The sequence below is a fragment of the Sceloporus undulatus genome, chromosome 2, assembly GCF_019175285.1.
Source record: "Sceloporus undulatus isolate JIND9_A2432 ecotype Alabama chromosome 2, SceUnd_v1.1, whole genome shotgun sequence".
Taxonomy (NCBI): domain Eukaryota; kingdom Metazoa; phylum Chordata; class Lepidosauria; order Squamata; family Phrynosomatidae; genus Sceloporus; species Sceloporus undulatus.
The window spans coordinates 232725020-232745309 of record NC_056523.1 but is presented as its reverse complement, the minus strand read 5'-3'; the positions used below and the strand labels follow the sequence as shown (position 1 = coordinate 232745309).

Genomic DNA, 20290 nt, shown 5'->3' with positions numbered 1-20290 from the left:
TATGCCATACTTGTTAGAATATGAAAATACTTAGGAACAACTAGTGGTTGGGAACTAGATACTTCTAATTCGTGTCAAGATGTTCTGAGAACAAGCTGGTTGTTGATCTTTGAAAACAAATTAATGTAGCTCTGTGATCTTACTTCTTTTACAATGGTTTGAAAATAGAGACACTGGTGTGTTTTGTTTTGTTTTGTTTTTTAAAGACCTCCTATGCCTCTAAGGGTGATTAGTAGCAGCTGCAGGAATGCTCCCAATATGTCACTTGGAAAATGTCAAGGAGCAACAGGTCAGTGGACACCAGTTTTGTGAATCCCACACGTCAGCCCTGCACCTGACCCTCGCCACTCAACCCTTCCTTTAAAAGCACAGAAAGGCCTTTGGCGTGGCTGCAGGAAATAAAACAACGTGTGCTTGCTTTTGTTTTTCTAGCAGTCACACTGATTGTCTCCAGGGTGCCTCCTTTTCTAAGATTCATTTTGTCCATGAAATGATGGAAAGGAAATGATGGATGAGAACAATCAAAATTTGTGCTGTAACTTCACAGGCCACGTTTCTTCTTCAATGCCTGTTTTTCTTAGTAACATCAATGCATCATTTCTATTTCATGTGGTGTGAACCACTGTTAAATATCAGTGAAGTATGTATAGCCCAATCCTCTTGTTATTTATTCAGAGGTAGAATTTATTTCTGAAAAAGAGCCAGTAAGTTGTAGTGTAGTGGTGACCCTGGGCCAAGAGTATCCCAAGAAAATCCAAGAGTAGGATAGCCATGAGTTAGAGTTGACGTGAACATATAGAACAACAACAACAATGTTCAACTGAATGCATTAGGGATGACTCCCTATAGCTAGAGTTGCCACTATTAGCATGCACTCAGACACACCACTGAAAACAGTGGCTGTCAAACTTTGCTTACATTTGGCTGGATCTTTCTAGGCTATGATTTACATGTTCTTACCTCCTCCTTGGACATAGCCTTAATACTGCTACCTAACTAAGGACCTGAACAGACAGACCAAAATAAAGCTGCTTTGGGTCTCATTGGAGGTATGTTTAAATGACACATGCATCTTAAGAGGCCAGACGCTGCGCCAGAGCTGTGCTCCAGTCCTTAGGACCGGAGCATGGCTTTGCCATGGCTTCCGGCCTTTTAGGACGCATGCATCATTTAAACAGCATGCTTCCAAAGGGGCCCGAAGCAGCTTTATTATACAGCTGTCTGTTCAGGCCCAAAGTTATCCAAATGTAAGACTGCTTAGATGGGAGATCAGCTGGGTTTCATGGTGGAAAAAGGAAGGGATATAAATGTACTGAATGCATATATAATACATGCATCCATGCATTAAAAATAAATACATGCGTGAATCAGTTTTCACACATATGCACCTGCTTTGTTCAGCAAAGGTTTATTGATGGAGTACAATAAAAGACATTTGCTCTAATTGCTCCCTCATTCAATAATTAGAAGATCTTGGTTAATCAGGATTTTTCTTGGGGAAATTTATTAGGCCTGTGGAAAATATATATACCTGGTTAGATTTTCAGCCTTTCTGACTTGGAATATCCAGTGACTAGGACTGCCAAGATTCCATATGGCAACCAATCAATCCTGCCTGTGTAATTTTCAGGATGCAGAGGACATTTTGTAGCTTTTGATCTGCTGTCACTCCATAAGAGTTCAATGGAGAGAACCTTTGGTTTAGAAGGAGGTGCAGTGTGGGGTATTTATTTTAATATAAGAAAGCTTTAGTATTGTTGGCATACGTGGCAAACTGCTATAAATTAAAAAAATTGACAGAATGACAATGTAGATTGAAATAAATCAGTAAACCCATTAAGAGAATAATCCTTTGCTCTCATGGGAAGAGTGGTTGAATTCTGAGTACTTCTAACCTTTCTCTGTATGGGTGTAGATTGAGATATGCAGGCAGAAGCTTCCCAGGTAGGGTGATAGAAAACTGTAGGGTTGTTGCTGAACCTACACATGTTAGGTTGGCATGGGAGTTAGAATAGCATGTGCTAGGGAAATAATGAGGAAACCATGGATCTTCAGGTTCATCATTCCTCTTGTTCCTCCACACTATACTACTAATACTAATACAAAAAAGCAATAGAGAAACCAATGAAGTGCACACACACACACTGCTGTGAGTCAGTGGAGCAACTCTGGAGATGGCTGATGAAGAACTACCCAGAAGAAATATCTTTGGTGGCTAAAAGTACTCTTTAAATGAAATACAATAACAGTGCAGAGAATAACAGATCAACAAATGAATTCAAATGAAATGATGTTACAATATCAGCAAAGAGAGTACAACAAAGGAAAAACTTAAACATGCACATTAGTGTTTCATTATAATGAGGGTCTCATATATTTCCAATAATTTCTTCAGGGCCAATGAGTTGTTTTTGTTTGCTTGCTTGTTACTCAATGCATACTTTGTATCTTTGGCACTACAGTGTTCCCTGATTGGCTTGGAACTGCATCAGAACACAAACATGTGAAAACAAACACACATCTTCAGCAGTTAAATACAACAGCAGCAAACCCAGCAATACAAATTTGAAGTATAGCTAACTCCCTAACCATTTTAGGGAAAGTAAAGAATATATAAAACGTTTTAAAAGTGGCAGTGAAATGAGATGAAAGTACAGTGGATCCTTGTTATACGCTGGGGTTTGGTTCCAAGATCCCCCGTGTAGTCCCATTAAGTATAATGACATAGCAAAATGGTGTCCCTAATAAAAAATGGAACATCAAGGTAAATTTATACTTTTTTGGAACATTTTCAAACCGTGTATGCTTAAATCCGTGTATAAAAAAATCCATGTATAAGAAGGGCCAACTGTAACCACCAGCTAAGCCTTTTTCAGGAAGGCCTTCCAAAGCTAGAATACAGTTGTTTCTAGTATTACAGATTCAAGCCAGGAAAGTGTTATCATTTTAACAATGCAGAAGTCATTGATATAATAGAGGTGTTAATTAGAAGTTAGAGAAAGTTGCAGAGGGTAAGTGTAAGTAAGTGAGTAAATTAGAAGAAGAGAAACAACTAAGGGGCTGTACAGACAGCCCAAAAGGAGCGGCTCTATGCCACCCCTGGATGTGCAGGGTTGGAGATACAGCAACCAAATGCCATGCCCCCAACCTGCTGGGAAAAGAAGCCTCAAAAAGGAAATGCTTTTGCCGGCTCTACAGGAGTGCCATGAGGGTCCCCATGTGTGGCGCCATTTGTGCACCACACACGAGCAATGTCATCATGGTGTGCGTTGTCTGTATTAGTGCGTGCCATGATGGCACCAGGGTGCCAATAGTAGGGCTGGGTGTGTGTGGACGCCCAGCCCTATCCAACCTTAATTTCATCCTCAGGCCAGTGCAAAACACCGGTCTGTACTGGGTATAGGTTTAGAGGTGATTAAGGGAAATTAGGGAAGGAAAGTCAGAGGAAATAGAAAGATAAAGGAGGGAAGAAGGAAAGTGTAATATCCTTACACTTCACTTTTTAAAAAGCTAAAACAAGGCACACAGGAGTCAAGAACCTTGGTTTAACCCACTTGCAGGTAGATTTTTGAAAAGTTGCATCAAGCATTTTAATTTGGGAGATTTTCTGACCCCAGTGAGAATTTCAGTATATTACAAAGTATAAAGGTGATGCTTGTCTACAGAAGTCTTCATGGATGCATAATCTGTTCCACCATACCTAAATATCCTGAACTACAAAATTCAGATTCATGTGACTGGGAACATTAGTTCTGAGTAGCTGGTTTAATTTCTTTATTTTTCTTTCTTTTTCTTTTTTTGAGAGTGAGAAGCTATAACCAACACAATTTGTGTGCCTTGACTGTTTATGTCTATTCTTTTTTTTTTTAGAGTACATGGCAAGTCTCTGAAACTCTTGTATGCCATTTACTAGTCTTCAGGGGACAATGTCATGAAGTGCCTATTGAGGGTGCGTCTACACTGGCTGCTTAATCCAGGGCCAGTCTGAAGCATTATGTCCTGGGCTGGCCCTGGAGTGACCACAATGGCGACCACATATACCGGACCACATCTGGTGCAATGCCATATTGTTGACACTGAATCAGCTCCACTAGTCTGCCACATCCATACAGGCAGAGGTTCTCTGTGAGAGTCTGCCTCGCACACCATCACTTCTTCTGAGATCAGAATGGAGTGATTAACAAGGAGGGGGTCATAATGGGGATGATGTGGCTCTTAGCACATGGACAGCTGGATTGGCAGAATTTGACTCTATCCAGCTGTCCACATGGACAAAAGAACCTAAGGCATATTGAGGTTTCCTCCAGTTTGCTTACTTTGGAGCATAGTCAGATTAGGGAGTGAAAATCATGGATTCTTCCCAGAATTAGCTGCACATTGTGAAGACTGCCAGCACTGGCTTCATAGTTAGTGGGTGTGGCATTTTTCACTGGTGTTGACAAACTCTTAGTCTAGTTATGTGTGAATTCTGCAACAAACTGTGACCCCAGTAGTCTAAAATGTCCTGTATGCGTGGATGAAGGTTCAAAGATTATTGTACTTTGTAGAGCATAATGTTTATGTTTTAACAATGGAACAAAAGGGGAGGGACAAGGGTTTAAGGGCTCCAGGGTCTGCAAAAATCGGTTGGTGTCAACATGCAGCCCTTAAGACTGTCCCACCCCGCAATGCTGCATTTAACTGTCTTCACACTGAACTAGTCAAGGAAATAGGTCTACGAGCTGAATCCACTCACTTGTGCACATGTCTACTACGTGAATGACTGGTTTCACTGTGCAAAGAACACATGACACCATCACATAAACAAGATAAATAATTAATATATATGATTTTTATAACAGTTGTGCACAAAAGAGAAATGGAAGCATATTCAGAGTTAAACAGAATGTCTTTCATCCAGTATAAAAAAAAATCACATGCAGTGTAGCCAAAGGTAAAATACATATATGGCAAGAACATACAAAAATCTATCTAAATACATGTGGAAATATATCAAAACATATGGTGTCAAAAACATGAACACAAATTAAATAGAGTATATAACAATATATGTGTACAAAATCAAGACCAGAACTTATATAGGTAAACAAACCCCAGCTGTGAGGCTAAGTAGTTGTTGTAAACTGAAGGACTTCTTTCCAGCTTGCTACCCTGCCAGGAGGCAGGATAGTGGGTGGGAAGGACCTTTTTCAAAGGGTTTGAGACTTCCAGACATTAATGCTGTGATGTTGGAAGAAACCCAAAGGAAGCCATTGTGTGGCAAGACATGTTGGGAAACCTCAGCCTGATGTTCTTGGTCAAATAACATTCTGCTAGACCAAAGCCTTAATTCCCTTTGTTAACCACTCACCTCAGTAGCAGCACCACTGGGCAGCATAGGTAAGAGCAGTACAACAGCACATTATGGGATTAAAGAAAAAGTTAAATCAGAACATTACAGCATTTATTAGCAAATTCCTTTAGCATTGCTAATAAATAAACGTTTGGTTCTTTCATTCACAGTATAAACAACTGTCAACTGTAATGCTAAAGACTCTCAGCAGCCACATGGGTAGGTCCTACTTGATAAAAGAACTTTAAAGAGACCGGGGTCCAGGCACAATGCCCAGCTGTTGGTAGATGTTGAGGGTTGGATCTGAGTCTGTGATAAGTTCAAAGGCTTTGCTGAAAAGATATATACTAAGCTGTTCACAGTCTCGAACTGTAGTCAGTTTTTTCTTCTCCTCCATCTCCCCACTCCTATCCCTGGCTCTGTGAATAACTGCATTCAACACTGACGTTTTTTACAAAGCTACAGATACTACGACAAAGGTCTTTACACAGCCCTTTCAAGATAACAAAATGGTCTCTGCCTTAACATTTTACCACATTGTAGTAGAAATTGTCAAGAGTTTCACAGAGAAGTCTCTTAACTACTGATGGTTCTGTGTGGTATCACATTTCTTTAGAATCAGTTTTGCTGTTCCCTTAAGTGTTCCCCCTTGTCAGTGTTGTCTGCATCCTTGATGTTTTTGTTTCTTCGTAGCTTTGCATCGGTTTTGTCTCCAAATTAGGGGCTTTACTTCTTTATGCTTCCAAAACATTTTACTGGATTTAGCCAAAGGCCATTGCAAATCTCCTTCATAGTAACATACATATGTGGTGTGTACATTTGTGTGGATGTATTTTAAAGAACAAACTGCATACATCATATGTAAAGTGTGTCATTGGCATCTGCTGAGATTAGGTTCCAAGACTACCCCAGATGCCAAAATCTGTGGATGTTTAACTCCCATTGAATACAATGGTGTTATAAAATTGTGTCCCTTATATCAAATGGCAAAATGAAGGTTTTGGAATTTATATATATTATTAATATTTTCAAGGTGTGGATGGTTGAAATGATGGGTAAAGAATCCAGGCATATAGAAGACCAACTGTATGACTCCTTAGATATCACTAAAGACAGCCAAGAAAATTTGTGCATTTTGAGGGCAAAAAATGTTGTCCCATGCTTTGTGAGCCTTGGGCATGAAAAAATTGATATTTCTGTACAGAAAATGTAGATCTGACAAGTTTCTCTTCCCTTCCAAGATTTACCAAATGTCTTATTGCCTCTTTAAATAATCTGAAACCCAGGTTCATGGAGCTATGGAAAGGTTGCTCTCTCTAAGGAGCCTCCTGAGTACCTTTAAGGATTCCCAAGGGAGTCTACTCTCCAACACATTGCAAGAGACGCTAGACTAGGAACTTTTATAGTGGCCTTCCCAATCCTTTTCGCTTCCAGATGTGTTGGACTACAGCTGCACTCTTCTCCAGTCAGTATGGCATTCTGTTTTACAGAGTTAGCTGGACCTACTGATCAGTAAATACAGCTTACACAGACAGAGACACAGTTAGACATCTACTTGCTACTTAAGTGTAATACAAATTTTGCCTTCATCTGTATCTAGGTTTGCCATGTGAATTCAAATTCAGCTCTGTGCAGTTCCTACTGGTACCACATAGAAAACGTTGAACAGAGCTGTTTTTATCTAAGACCCACTTTCTGTGCAAACTATGGTATGCCTGTTGTTGTTGTTAACTGCCTTCGAGTCAGCCTTGATTCATGGTGACCCTGTAAATGAGGTGCCTCCAAGCCCCCCCTCTTTAACTGCTCTGCTTAGGTCTTGCACACTGGATTGAGTCTTCATCTATTTCTACTGCCTTCCATCTTTACTAGTATTATTATCTTTTTAAGGAGATTGGTGCACCACTTTTTATTTCTACACTAGGTGCAGGATGTAAATGTACAGGAACGGATTCTATTGCATAGCCCCATCCCTGGGCAGTACTCATCCCCGTACCTGACCCAGGCTTTTCCCAGACCTTTTAAAGAATAGGAAAATTCCATTCTTCAAAAGAGAAGCCTGGGTCAGGTATGGGATGAGTACTGCCTGGGGATGGAGCTGTGTGATACAATCTGTCCTGGTGAGTTTACATCCTGCACCTAGCATTGGATTTGGAGTGAAAGCTGATGCACTAATCTCCCTAGTAAATCATCTCTTCCCATGATGTGGCCCAAGTATGATAGCCTCAATTTTGGGTTCCAGGGAGAGTTCAAGCTTTTTCACTTTTTCTTTGAATTCTGCTGGGATGTTCTTCTGATTATATTTTGACATGATGATTGATGTTATGTTCTTCTTCAGCTTTAATGTAATTTTTATTTGACAGGTTTGTGGTCTATGCCGCAGTCTGCACCTGGTCTAATTTTTGCTGCGAGTGTAGAGCTTCCCTGACCTTAGTTTCTGATTATGTAATCTATCTGATTTTTGTATTGTCCATCTGCTGATATCTATGTATACAACGGTCCAAACTCCACTGCAGAAATAATCCAGTTTGAGACCACTTTAACTGGCCTGTTGCAGTGCTAGGGAATCCTGGGAATTGGAGTTTATTGTGGCACCAGAGCTCTCTGACAGAGAAGGCTAAATGTCTCACAAAACTACACTTCTCAGAATTCTCTCACACTGAGCCAGGGCAGTTAAAGTGGTCCCAAACTGGATTATTTCTGGAGTGTGTTTTGGACCAATAACCTCTCTGGCTGTGTGATGAAGAAAGCATTTGCTATGGATAGATTATTGACTTCACATAACTCTTATCAGTCATTCTCCTGCTTCATGTCTTGATCCTAGTCCTGTTCAAACTGGTATTTGGCACACAATATGAATTTGTCTGGTTTCATTCATTAAAAATGAAGAATGTTTCTAGTTCTCATGGATGTGGAGGTATGTCTGAATGTCTGAAAAGGTTATATCAATGATTCTTCCCTCCCACCCCCCAAATAGTTTTCAATAATTTTTCTTTATATACAGATGTTAATAAGGAATATTATACTTTTTAATGTCTTTGATGGTTCTGAATTTATTTTTTATGTATACAGAAAATGACATTTTAGCAGATCTTTCTTAGGACATTTTGCTGCCTATGGCAAAGGACAAGATGGTGTGCTGTCCTTTTCTTGTATAAAATATGACTGTGCTGGCAGTTGACTTTCCTTGAAAACTGACAGTGAGATAAATTCCTTCTCTACATCCTGAGCACAGTAGGCACAGGCCAGGACACTTACCACACTCCTTTCTCAACTAACACCCCTCCAGTTGCCATCTCCCAGCATCAACTGCCTGAGGCAGTTGCCTTATTTTGCCTAATGGTAAAGGCATCCTGAGAGCCAGCATGGTGTAGTGGTTTGAATGTTGGACTACGACTCTGGAGACCAGGATTTGATTCCCAGTTTGGCCATGAAACCCACTGGGTGACCTTTGGCTAGTCACATGCTCTAAGCCTCAGTTAAGACAATGACAAACCTCCTCTGAATAAATCTTGCCAAGAAAATGCCATGATACGTTCACCTTAGGGACTCCATAAGTCGGAAATGACTTGCAGGCACACAGCAACAATGAGTCATCCTGTATTTTAGAGCACTGGGAAGAACTTGTCCTTTACATTTAGCAATCAAAGCGCCTCTCTCATTTGTGCTGACAGATCTCTGCCTGTTCTCCCCTCCAATGCTTCCAGCTGTACCTATCAACCTGCCCCACAAGGCTTATTGGAAAATATTTTCAACATTTTAAAATATGCAGACATGGGTTATAGGATACCGATCGAATGTAGGGATTCAGAATACAAAAGTCTGTATCAATCATACTGGCTCTCCCAGTGTTACTTGTTCCAAGAATTTGTCTTGTTCTAGTTGGGGATGGAGATTGTCTGAGAAAACATGAGTAGAAATAGAACAAGATGTCCAAATCTGGAATATTTTCCAATGCCTTCTTTACTTTTTCCTTTGTCTCCTAGAGTTCTCGAACTGCTCGATCTGAGGAAGACCGTGATACCCTCTGGGATGCCTGGGGTTCATGGAGTGAATGTTCCCGTTCCTGTGGAGGAGGTGCTTCTTACTCCCTGAGACGCTGCCTTAGCAGCAGGTAAGTAGTTAAATGCCTGTTCAGTCTGCAATGCAAGAATGCAGCCCTGTCAGCCCCATATCATAATATAAAGAGACAGTGGGTGTCCTGAACTATGTTTACGTTTTGATCTTAGGAGAGGAAAGGTCCTGTTTTCTGCAGGCAACCGTCCAACAGGCCTGATAGCCTGACACAGTTCTCAAATGTGCTTGTTGTAAAATGTACCATGCAGCAAATGATTCCTAAGTCATTCTTACCACAGTCTAAACAGCATACTTGCAGCTAATGAAAAATAAAACCACTCATAGGCTCTGTCTCAGAATAGTAATCCTTTCACTCCCATGTAAACATAAAGCTCCAGGATTTGCACCCTAAATCAGTTTATTGTGTATGAGTTATAAAATCAGACCACATTTGTGTCTGTCAGATTCTCTATCTGTCTACCTAACCATACAAGTGCAAGCAGAGATGTGCATACACACAAAAATGCATGAAGACACACACATATACACACAAATGCGTGGTAAGGATCCCCAAAATATCCTCAAATTTTCATATCCTTGAGAAGCAAGGATGCTTTATTTGGGTCAAGAACCCCAATCCAAAAACTTGTCAACTACCATGAGATTTTTTTGCCCCAGAGCAAATAGACCAACCATTTCTTTATCAGCCGAAGCAATAATGTGTTAAGTGGGAAGTGAGGAATCACATTTTCACAAACACATCCTGAAATGTGAACATTGGAGAGAAATCTTTTGGAATGTTGTTAAATGAAGATGTGGACCCCCAGGGTGTGCTGTGTACTTTGTGTGCACACATACACACACAGCACCACTACATCTACAATAACATACTGAACTTCTACGTTTACAGATTTCTTTAGGTTAAAGTGGAGATACAGAAACAAATAGACCAGTTGCTAATCACATCACTTGAAGTTTCTTTTAGAATAAACTATTAGCTGCTATAAGGAGAGTTAATTCCTTCCTCGCTGTAATCTTCCCCCTTTTGCATAATATTTTGGTGGTGCTTTTTTTATTGGTGGTGCTGAATAGAAAATTTCCATTTTGGGTTTATGGTATCTTAGGGGGATTTTTATTATTATTTTTCATCAGGGCCACAACGTGGGAGTAAAGAATTAAACCACTCCATCTGTCTTATGATCTTAAGGGAAATACACACAGACCCTGCGCACACTAGCTTTTTGTTTTGTTTTGTTTTGTTTTCTGGAAAATACAACAACAATGTGAAAACTGAGCTTCATACATTTAACATCATGCCTAGTTTGGCCATCAAACCTACCATGTGTGTGTTATCAGTAGCAGACTAAGTTATATTTGCACCTACCTCTCTTGCTGTCATGCATTTTACTTATTTTAAAATTCATAACCCACTTAAACAGATCCCGTTGGACTTTCAAAGCCACTTATGACAAATATCATTCATATAATCCAAACCATTTAAAAATAACTTCAAAGCCCATCTAAACATTTTCCTACATGCATAAACCTTAAATCAACAGCCCAAGCAAGCAGTACTAAATCAAAACCAGTTTTCCTGCCCCTCTAAAATTCAAAAGTCCTTAAGCAGGAAGATTTCCATAAGGCTTCTGAATATCAAATAGAAGTTGAATAGATGAGTTTCCTTCAAGATGGAATTGCAGGAACAAAGAGTCTTAACAGACATGGCCCACAATCTTAAGGCCCAGTGTCAATGCCTCAGAGTTTGGAATCCCAGCTCCTAGAATCTGTACTTGCCAGAAACCCCTGGCAGTACAGTGCTTTGGACAAGGAAGTAAACAGAGCAACAGCTTCCCTTCAGGCTGCAGATCTTAGGCTTAAGGAATATATACCTATTTTATTTTTCTTCCACTGTTTCTGTTCCTATACAGCCTTGCTGTTCCCTATTTTCATTCCTAAAGATCAGCACAAGTCTAATGAGCAAATACCAAAAAGCAAAGGAGCAACTGTTCCACTTTAACCAGCAGTAAACCTTTTCATGGACAGTCTACCCTTCCACTTGAAGTCATGTGCTTAGGTGTCTTCCTAGCATGTAGTTTACCTGCAAGTAGATATCCCAGACACTGAGTAAAATAGTAGACTTGAAGAAGACTGTGTCCGTCACAATCCATGATTGGTCATTACAGAGGATCCTACTGCATTTCTTATTTCCTCTTTCCCCCTGTCAGCAAATTAGGGGATGGTGTGCTTATCTAATAATTACCCCTGTCTGGATTTTTAAATATTCATTCTGTTTAAACATTCATGCTTATATCTCCTTGCTTTGTGTTAGAGTCACTAAAGAGTGGCCTACATGAAAGAAAGGGCAATGCTATGGAAGAAGCAAAGTACAACAACAACAAACACCAAAACACACACACACACATGCACCAAAGATCAAAGCATGAACTAAAATCTTTAGACCTTTCCACTGGAAATAGGTGACAGACTACATCCCCCATAGTATTATTCTCTCTAATGCACTGTTAGCAAGCATGATTGGATGATGGAGATGGGCAAAGAAAGGAGAGAAATTGCCTTCTCTGCTTTTCCATGCATATGCCGTCACTATTCTCCCCACTACAGTAGGCCCTCAATATCCGCTGGGGTTCTAGGACTCCCTGTGGATACCGAAATCTGTGGAGGCCCAAGTCTCATTATTTACAGTGATGTAGTAAAATGGTGCCCCTTATGTAAAATGGCAAAATCAAGGTTTGCTTTTGGGACATTTTTTAAAAAATTCAAACCATGGCAGGCTAACTGTACTACTGAGTTAAGGAAAAGGAAACTGTTCCTGGGTGAGAGGAAGCTTCTGGGGTGGGATGTGAGAGTCCAGCAGGGATGAGCATGTACAAAAACCAAGAGTTCTTAAAGTCAAATCAAATCCAAGTTAGAGGAGATTTTATGAGCGTGTTTTTGAAATGGCCATTAACAAGCCTCTGAATTTTTAACTTGGTTTGCCCAAGTGTCATGTACATCTCTACATACTTCCTGCTCTAAAGCATGTCAAGTTAAGTAAGATATGGGGTCCAAAATGAGGCCTGCAAATTAAGTATGTTATCACAAAGAAAATGTGCATGCATTGAACTAAGGCTCACATAATTTCAGTTTCTGTGAATGAGGGAGAAGGAGATAGCAAGTATCAATAACAGCAAGTATTGATCTGGAGAGAACCCGTTTGTACTGAAGATCTTCTGTCTTTTGCTGATGAGAATTTAATAAAAATCTGTTGGGGAAAAATGTTGCCCAAATGTGCTTTTCTAGATCCGATACTATAATGTGTTATGATGTGAGGAAGCATCAAGTCAGAATCATATTCTGTACTCAGTCAGCTAAATCTCCTATTGATACAGCATTTATGAGAAGAAGACAGATTAGTCACTGAAACCAGTGAAGCACCTATATACAGTTGGCCCTCCATTTTCACAGGGATCCGTTCCAGACACACACACACACACACACACACACACACCATGTAAAGAGAGGTTCGTGCATATTCAAGCCTCATAAGCCTGAATAGGGAGCACCCTGTGCATGTGTGCCATTGGCAATGGTGGATGTCACCCCTCCACAGATATTTGAAGGTGCGGATCGTAGATCCACAAGTTGGGGGGGGGGGGACGACTGTACTTCTTTATGCTCCCTGAAGAAAAAGCTTATGGCTAGCTGCTTTCTTGGACTATTAGCCAAATTCTTACTTCTGTAAACAAGCTTTCCCACAGTGAACCAATTATTATTATCAAAGAGGGAATAAATTCTCCGTTTATATCAACACAAACCTGAATAAGCAAATCAACAATCAACATGATGGTGATGAAATGAGCAGGACTGAAGCAATGTTGGTGGATTATTAAATTAGTTTGGATTCCTTAAATCATTGTACTACTAAGATGTCTAGGGACAGTGTAATCTATTGGTATCAACTAGGACAGAGAGACTCCTGAAAGTGTTCAGCTTCTTTCTGTTACTCCTCCTGATCTAATGCTTTATTTTAATATTACTTGTAAGTAATATTCAGAGGATTCTCTCCGGTGTTAAACAGATGCATTGCCAGTATTTTAATTTCTGCAAATTTATTTGTTCTGTTAGGTGTAATTTTATTTCAATGGATTGTTTGTGCTTTAACATGATATTATTATAGATTGGAACATTATGCCTGAATGTAATGTGTTTTGTTACTAATTAAGTCTCATGGAGGGGAGAGGACAGTGCTATTAGATTCATGGCTTGCTGACAGCATTTTGGGAAGTCTGGGAGCACTTATGATGTCATTAACTAAGCATACCCAGAGCTACGTTAGAGCGTTCTTGTACTCTAGTGTCCGAAATGTGTACCTCTAGGGATCAGTCAGGAAATGATACCATTCTTGCTTCTGGGAAGCTTCTTGGAGCATTGTCAACCAGCTTGGAATATCCCATACACCTTATCTTTTGGTTTTAAAGAAAGACTGGTAAAGAAATAGTGAAGAAAAGAAATCAGATTTTGGTAGCAACAGCTCTGCTCTTACAATGAAGGAAATATGGGATTCCTGGACTTTTGCTACTTGCCCATTTTGAGTGAATTTTGTCCCTTTCCATCATTTTTGAAGGAAATCCCAACACTTCCTCAAAAGGTTTTAACCATTGCCACCCTAACCATTGCCGCTATAAACCTCTCTCAACAAAAATAAAGTATTCACTGAAACATGGTAATCTAAGGGCTGGCTTTTACATGTTAAATCTGAATGGTCTGGTTGGAGTATGTATCTCGTAGCAAGGTTGTACCCAGAAGCATTGGGAACCACTTTCATTGTGCATAGTAATAAACACGTACTTTCACAAACATTTTTGTAGTTATTAATTGCCATCGAATCGACATTGACTTCTGGTGAGCCTATGAATGAGAGACACTCTCCCGCAACCGGCAGGTTATTAACAACCCTGCTAAAGTCTTGCAAATTCAGAGGTGTGGCTTCCTTGATTGAGTCTATACAACTATAATGTGGTTTTCCTGTTTTCCTACTTATTTCCACTTTACTAAGTATTGTAATCTTTACTAGGAAGTTTTTTTTAAAAAAGGATGTGGTCAGATTATCTTGTAGGGTTTGGAGGAGTGTGTGGGTTCCAAAAGAGGACCATGTCCCACTCCTGAATTTGGTTGGGAGGTGCAGATCAGGTGTGCCCAGGGCTGACTCTAGGTATTTTGGCACCTCTGTCGCCCCTCATAATTATTTCCACCCCTTGATTTCCACTGTTTCATTTATTAAAGCTAAACATGACATAAAACTTAGGTTCCAATCTCTCGTCATAGTATTGAGAATTAGTCAAAAAGCCAAAAAAATACTCAGAAAAGCCACCAAGTCGCCCCTAAATGTTGCTGCCCTAGGTGGCTGCCTACTTCACCTATATGGATGATCCGGCCCTGAGTGTGCTTCTTCAAAAAGCAGCACCCAACTCCACTTCCACAATCCACAGTCAATGAGTCATACTGAGTCAATGCTACTGAGTGGCTGAGATGGATGGTGGTAAATTTGTATTAGACTGCCACTACGGGACATTTCTTTGCAGACAGTTTAAGCATGTCTGAATGTTCTTGATATGGCTATTGGTTTTCAGTCCTTCGATCTATCCAAGGCACAGCTGCCTTCTGCCTTAAGCCCACTGGCACATTCAATTGTTACTACAGTGTTAAACATATTGCACATGTGACTCTTGGCTGCATTTGGATGTCCTGATAAACCATGTTTTTTGAACCATGGATTTAAGTTAATCTACCATTATAAAGTTAACTTCTTATTCTTTGGCTTGTTTTAAACAAACCATTGTTAAGATTAACAACATGCACCTGAGGAAGTAGGCTCAAGTCAACAAAAGCTCATGCTATGAACTTCTATCTTTCAGTTAGTCTCAAAGGTGTTACAAGATCTCTTTGCATAATGATTTTCCAGACCAACATGGCTATGTCTTTGAATTGAACCATTGGTTAGATTCAGATGATACAATGTTGCTAATCACTGAAAAGTTCCGAGGTCCTCATTGGGGTTCTGCTGGTGAAGAAGAAGGGGAAATTTACAAATCCAGACTTGTCACTATAATAACAATCCATGGTTTATTGCATCCTTTGTAAAAAAAAAAAAATCAATCAAACACTCAAAGACAAACCATAGTTAAAACAATAGTAAAACAGATAGAAAGATATGGGAAGGGGCGGACTGATCTCAGCCAGTTTTTACAGGCAAGCACCAAATTGTGATGTAAAAAAATATTTTGAATGTGATCTGCATGCCATAATCTGAACAAACTGTGGTTTGTTGAAACATTTAAATGAGAAGACCTTGTTTGGACACATTGCTTCACTTTTTGAACTGATGTTTGATGTAACACCTGATAATTCTAAAAGAGAAATTAGTTAAAGACTAAGGAGTGAAACAGACAGTCAGAATAAGCCGGTTTCCAGCCCGCTTCTAGGCATGGCGTTTAGATGACCCCATGCCTTGAAGGTGGTCAGAACACGTACCCAAACTGTGTGACAGAGAGAAAATCCGGACTAAGAAGGAGCTGGGGTTTCCTGTTTCTCCCCAGAAAATGGGAAGTACATTCACAGTATCTATAAATGCATCAACGCTAGGGTGGCGCTAAAGGGACACTCTTTCCAAACCGTAACCCTAATTGTGCAGGAGCACATTTAAAAGGGACAGATCTGCCGTACCTAAGAGGTGAGAGTGGCAATGCCCCAAGAGAAACCATGACACCTCTCATGGAGATGAGTACAACATACAACAAACAGACTGTCAAAGAGGAGGCATGGGGTGAAGGGGGGGCATGATTGTACCTTGCCAGCATCTGCATGGGCACACATCTGCTGCAATGCCTTGTACTGGTGAAGTGTGGCACATACAAATGTGTGCAGGTTCACGGGGACAGCCATCCAATGGAATGACAGTCACTGGTGGTTTGCTCCTGTGATGGTGTGCAGGGTTAGTGGAAGCGAACAGTAAAAAAAAAAAAGTACCCAGCAGTGCGGCCTGAAGCTGCACCATGTCACCATGACATGCATACTCCAGTCACCTTGGGAGTGGTTGGTGTGGTTGATGCGGTTTCAATGCGGCTTTGGAAAAGACAGCTTCAAGCTGCTTTTTCCTGCCCATCTGTTTTGCCACTAAAATTGCAGACATAATGTGTTCTCTTTATGCATGGAACATTAATAATGGTTGGGAGTCTTAACTATGGATGAGAATTATATTGGAACCAATTTTGTTTTGACCCCTCTTTAACACACACACACACACACACACAGTTTCACAGGCACAGTTTGTCATCATGGTTTTCCTGTTTAACATTTGTATTTTCACCAAATACAGAGATAGCGATAGTTAGAATTGCCTAACCAAGTAAGTTTTTTTGCTGCCATATTGAGCCAGTTCTGTCTTGATTTATGAAACCAAAAGTGAACTTTTGCCCATTCACAGATTGAGGAAGGATTATTATGTGCTGAATCTCTTAGCCAGTAACAATATATTCTAAATAGTAAAATCTGACCTTGAATTAGCACTGCAGTAAATGTGTAACTCGTTTTTCCTTTTTCTGGTCTGCATACAATTATGAATGTAAAGGAGTGCTAAATGGCAATTTCTTTTCCTGTGGTGCTGGGCAAGCAATTCAAACTGAAAAAGGAAAGACATCCACCCAAACTTTGGGGATTTAGAAATAAACTTAAATGCATGACATTTAAGTCCTTCTCTAACAAGAGGAAAATGAACTATCTGTGCTTTATGTTGGTGGTTCATTTCATGGATTTGTGCAGTCTATCGTTTTACAGAGATGTGTCGTATTACAGAGTTGTGTGTGCCATGCATAATTCTATAACAAATAAAATAAGGAATGATGCTTGATTTTGGGTTGTTAGTTTGATAAATTAAGAACTGGCGCAGTAGTTGAGTATGATAGAACAGACCAACCCACAAACCAAAGCTAAATATTTCTCCTCCAGTGAGGAATGTTCATGGTGTATTATGCCTTTTCGCTTTGTCTGTGATCGCTTCCAGAACATTTAGAAAATGAAGAATGCAGGCCCATTGTGTCAGCTTTGAAGCTATGCAAGAATGCACGTTCTGCTTCTAAACATCTTTGTGCAGCTAAGCAGCTGAATAAATGCAATTAATTTCTTATGCATCAATCAGTTGCCAGACCTTCTGATGAGTCCCATTGGGATGCTCAGGACAGGTATCCGGTTATGTTGCTATCAGAGATTTCCTCTGTCTAAAGAAAGAATGGCTTAAGATCAGAGCACCACCACTAATTATCTCCATACAATGCAATGTCAGTCTTGTTTACCGAATATCAGACTGTCCAACCCAGTCAGTTTTGCTTAAACCTAAATGCAATGGCTGAAGAGGGTAGCAAACATCACAGTAATCCTTCTGTATTAGCTGAGTTCCAACATGCTGTGGGGTCCTAAAGAGGGAAAATGCCATGTTAAGTATTCTAATGGGGATTTTGAAAGGTCCCCAAATGGCAAACTACTAGATCTGATAATTCAAGAATGATCCATCGGGTGTAAAATAAATTTGTTCACAATTTGCCATGGAGCTTGAACCAGAGTCCTGGCATCTTCCTGCACCATTATGGCAGGCTGTCCATAGAAGAAATTGCTAGTTATATCCTTGATGCACAGTAGCATTTCTGCTACAAACAGTTGGAAGAGGGTGTACTGCAGCCACTAACTAGTTCAACAAAGATCAAATGGGGTAATGAGCTGTTGGACCCCTATTTGGCTCTATAAAATCTCTAGTCTCAGTATTAACAGCTAGCCATTTAGCCATAGTTGGGCAGAAACCTATAGACGGACTACATACTAGCCGAGCCCTCCAGTTGCTTCCAAACCACCAGCCCTGACAGATGCTTTTGTGCATCTATTTTCCAGTTACCAAAATGGTGTTATCACTCTGGGATTACTCTGACCTGATTCTGTAGCTGTTGGATTTCTGCTTTCACCACCTGCTAGAAAACGTTGTCATCAAAGTCAAATTGCTGTTCCACTTCTTGCCATTTCGGAGATGGAATTATGTGGGGAGAGGGAGATTCACTAAACTCTTCTGTGAAAATGTGTAATATAGAAAGGGGAGACTACAAGGAAGGGGTAACACCGAGTATTCTGGAAACAATTTTAGGTGATAATAGGTTAACTGTGAAGCTAAATATTTACTCAAACTTCCTATCCATTATTGGTGTCAGTTTTTGTCCAGCAAAGGGACAAAGCATGGGTTGTGTGAGAGAAACATAGATGACGGTGTGTGGTCTCCGGATATTGAATCACTGAAACTGAGTTTATGAGCCAACATCCATCATCATCACCCTTTCCTCTAGGAAATCCTGTATCAACTGCTGGTCTGGGTGGAGATCTTCTTGCCACAAGTGGCATGATATAAATAAGGGAGGTGAGTGGGGAAAAGGGAGAGAGAATAAGAGAGGGTAGGAGATAATTAAAGTCTATCTTGTCAACAGCTCTCTTTACTCCAGTTATGTTTTTATGTGCCAACTGATAAACCTTTTGCTCTAACACATTTGATTTAATCCTTTGTTTCCTTTCCTTCCTTTTCCAGTATAAGCCAAAACCAAGCAATACTAGGCATTTTGTGCTGGCCAAATGGCCATAATATAGTAATAATACTAGGCATTTCTCCTCCTTTCCTTATCCATGCAGCTCCCCTCCAGATCTGCTCTAGAATATCCCCCTAACTTCTGCCAAAGATTTTGGAAGGATAGAGTGAGAGTGGTTTTGCTCCTGCCTTATTCTACTGGTGGACATTGATCTAAGGGTGGGTGTGTTTAATTGGATATCAAACAATGTTCTTGGAAATTGGGCTGTGTGGTCAAATGTGCCATTCAGTCAGTTGGCTGACTGAATATGGCAACCAGTGCTTCTTAGCCCAGCATAGGTTCTTCCCAGTGGCATCGCAAAGGAGGTGCACATGTGTGTGGACTGTAGCCGATGACACCCAGAAGGAGTGACACCAGTTGGGCCCACCTCCTCCTTTGGGGCAGAAGGGGTGCATGCATGGCCTTGCAGGCTGCTCTGTCCTGGGCTTCCTCTCCAGGGAGAAAGCCCAGGATGGAGGAGGAGGGCCAGCATGCTGCTGCCCTCTCCAGCTGCCTTCCAAGTCCAACATGGACTTCAAAGACATGTGGGGAGGCTGCCTTTTGGCCCCACACCCTTAAGCCCTGTCTCCCAGAAGTCCTGCCTTCTGGAAGACCTGCTTCTCTTGCACAGGGTGACACCCTAGGCAGGGACACCACTGGTTCTTCCCCAACATACTCTCCTGTGAGGGCATACATTTTCATTCCATAGTAGACCAAAACACACTTCAGAAATAATCCAGTTTGAGATCACTTTAACTGCTTGGCTCAATGCTAAGGAATTATGGGAACTGTAGTTTTGTGAGGCATTTAGCCTTCTCTGTCATAGAGCTCTGATGTCACAAGAAACCACAGTTCCCAGGATTCCCTAGCACTGAGCCAGGGCAGTTTTAGCGGTTTCAAACTGGATTATTTCTGCAGTGAGTTTTAGACTAGTGATTAATCTAGATTAGATACCACTTCCAGAATTTTGGCATTTAACCTCAAAACAAGGTGAAACTCTGATTTTCTTAAAGCTGTTTAAGATGCAGTTTAGGAGACTATACAGGGTCCCCCCCCCCCCCCCCTTGCCTTATTTTTTTCCCAATAAACGTTTGCTTTATTATATATGTGCATATGAATTTGTCATCATTTGGAATTGTGACTGTTTATATCGTTTAACCTTAAACATGTTGTTATGCGTTTATTGTTTGGGATTTTATTTTCTAAATAGGAAAATATAGTGAAAGTGGGTTTTTCTGTTTCAGGTGTCAAA

General features: G+C 40.5%; 1 protein-coding gene across 1 annotated transcript in view; it reads left to right on the top strand.

Moving 5' to 3' along the window:
* Positions 1-20290, top strand: part of ADAMTSL1 (ADAMTS like 1) — a 628141-nt gene that overhangs the window by 331921 nt on the left and 275930 nt on the right. The window contains exon 3 of the mRNA XM_042452391.1: positions 9316-9443. Within this exon, the coding sequence (XP_042308325.1) occupies positions 9316-9443 (128 nt within the window). The remainder of the gene's footprint in view (positions 1-9315; positions 9444-20290) is intronic.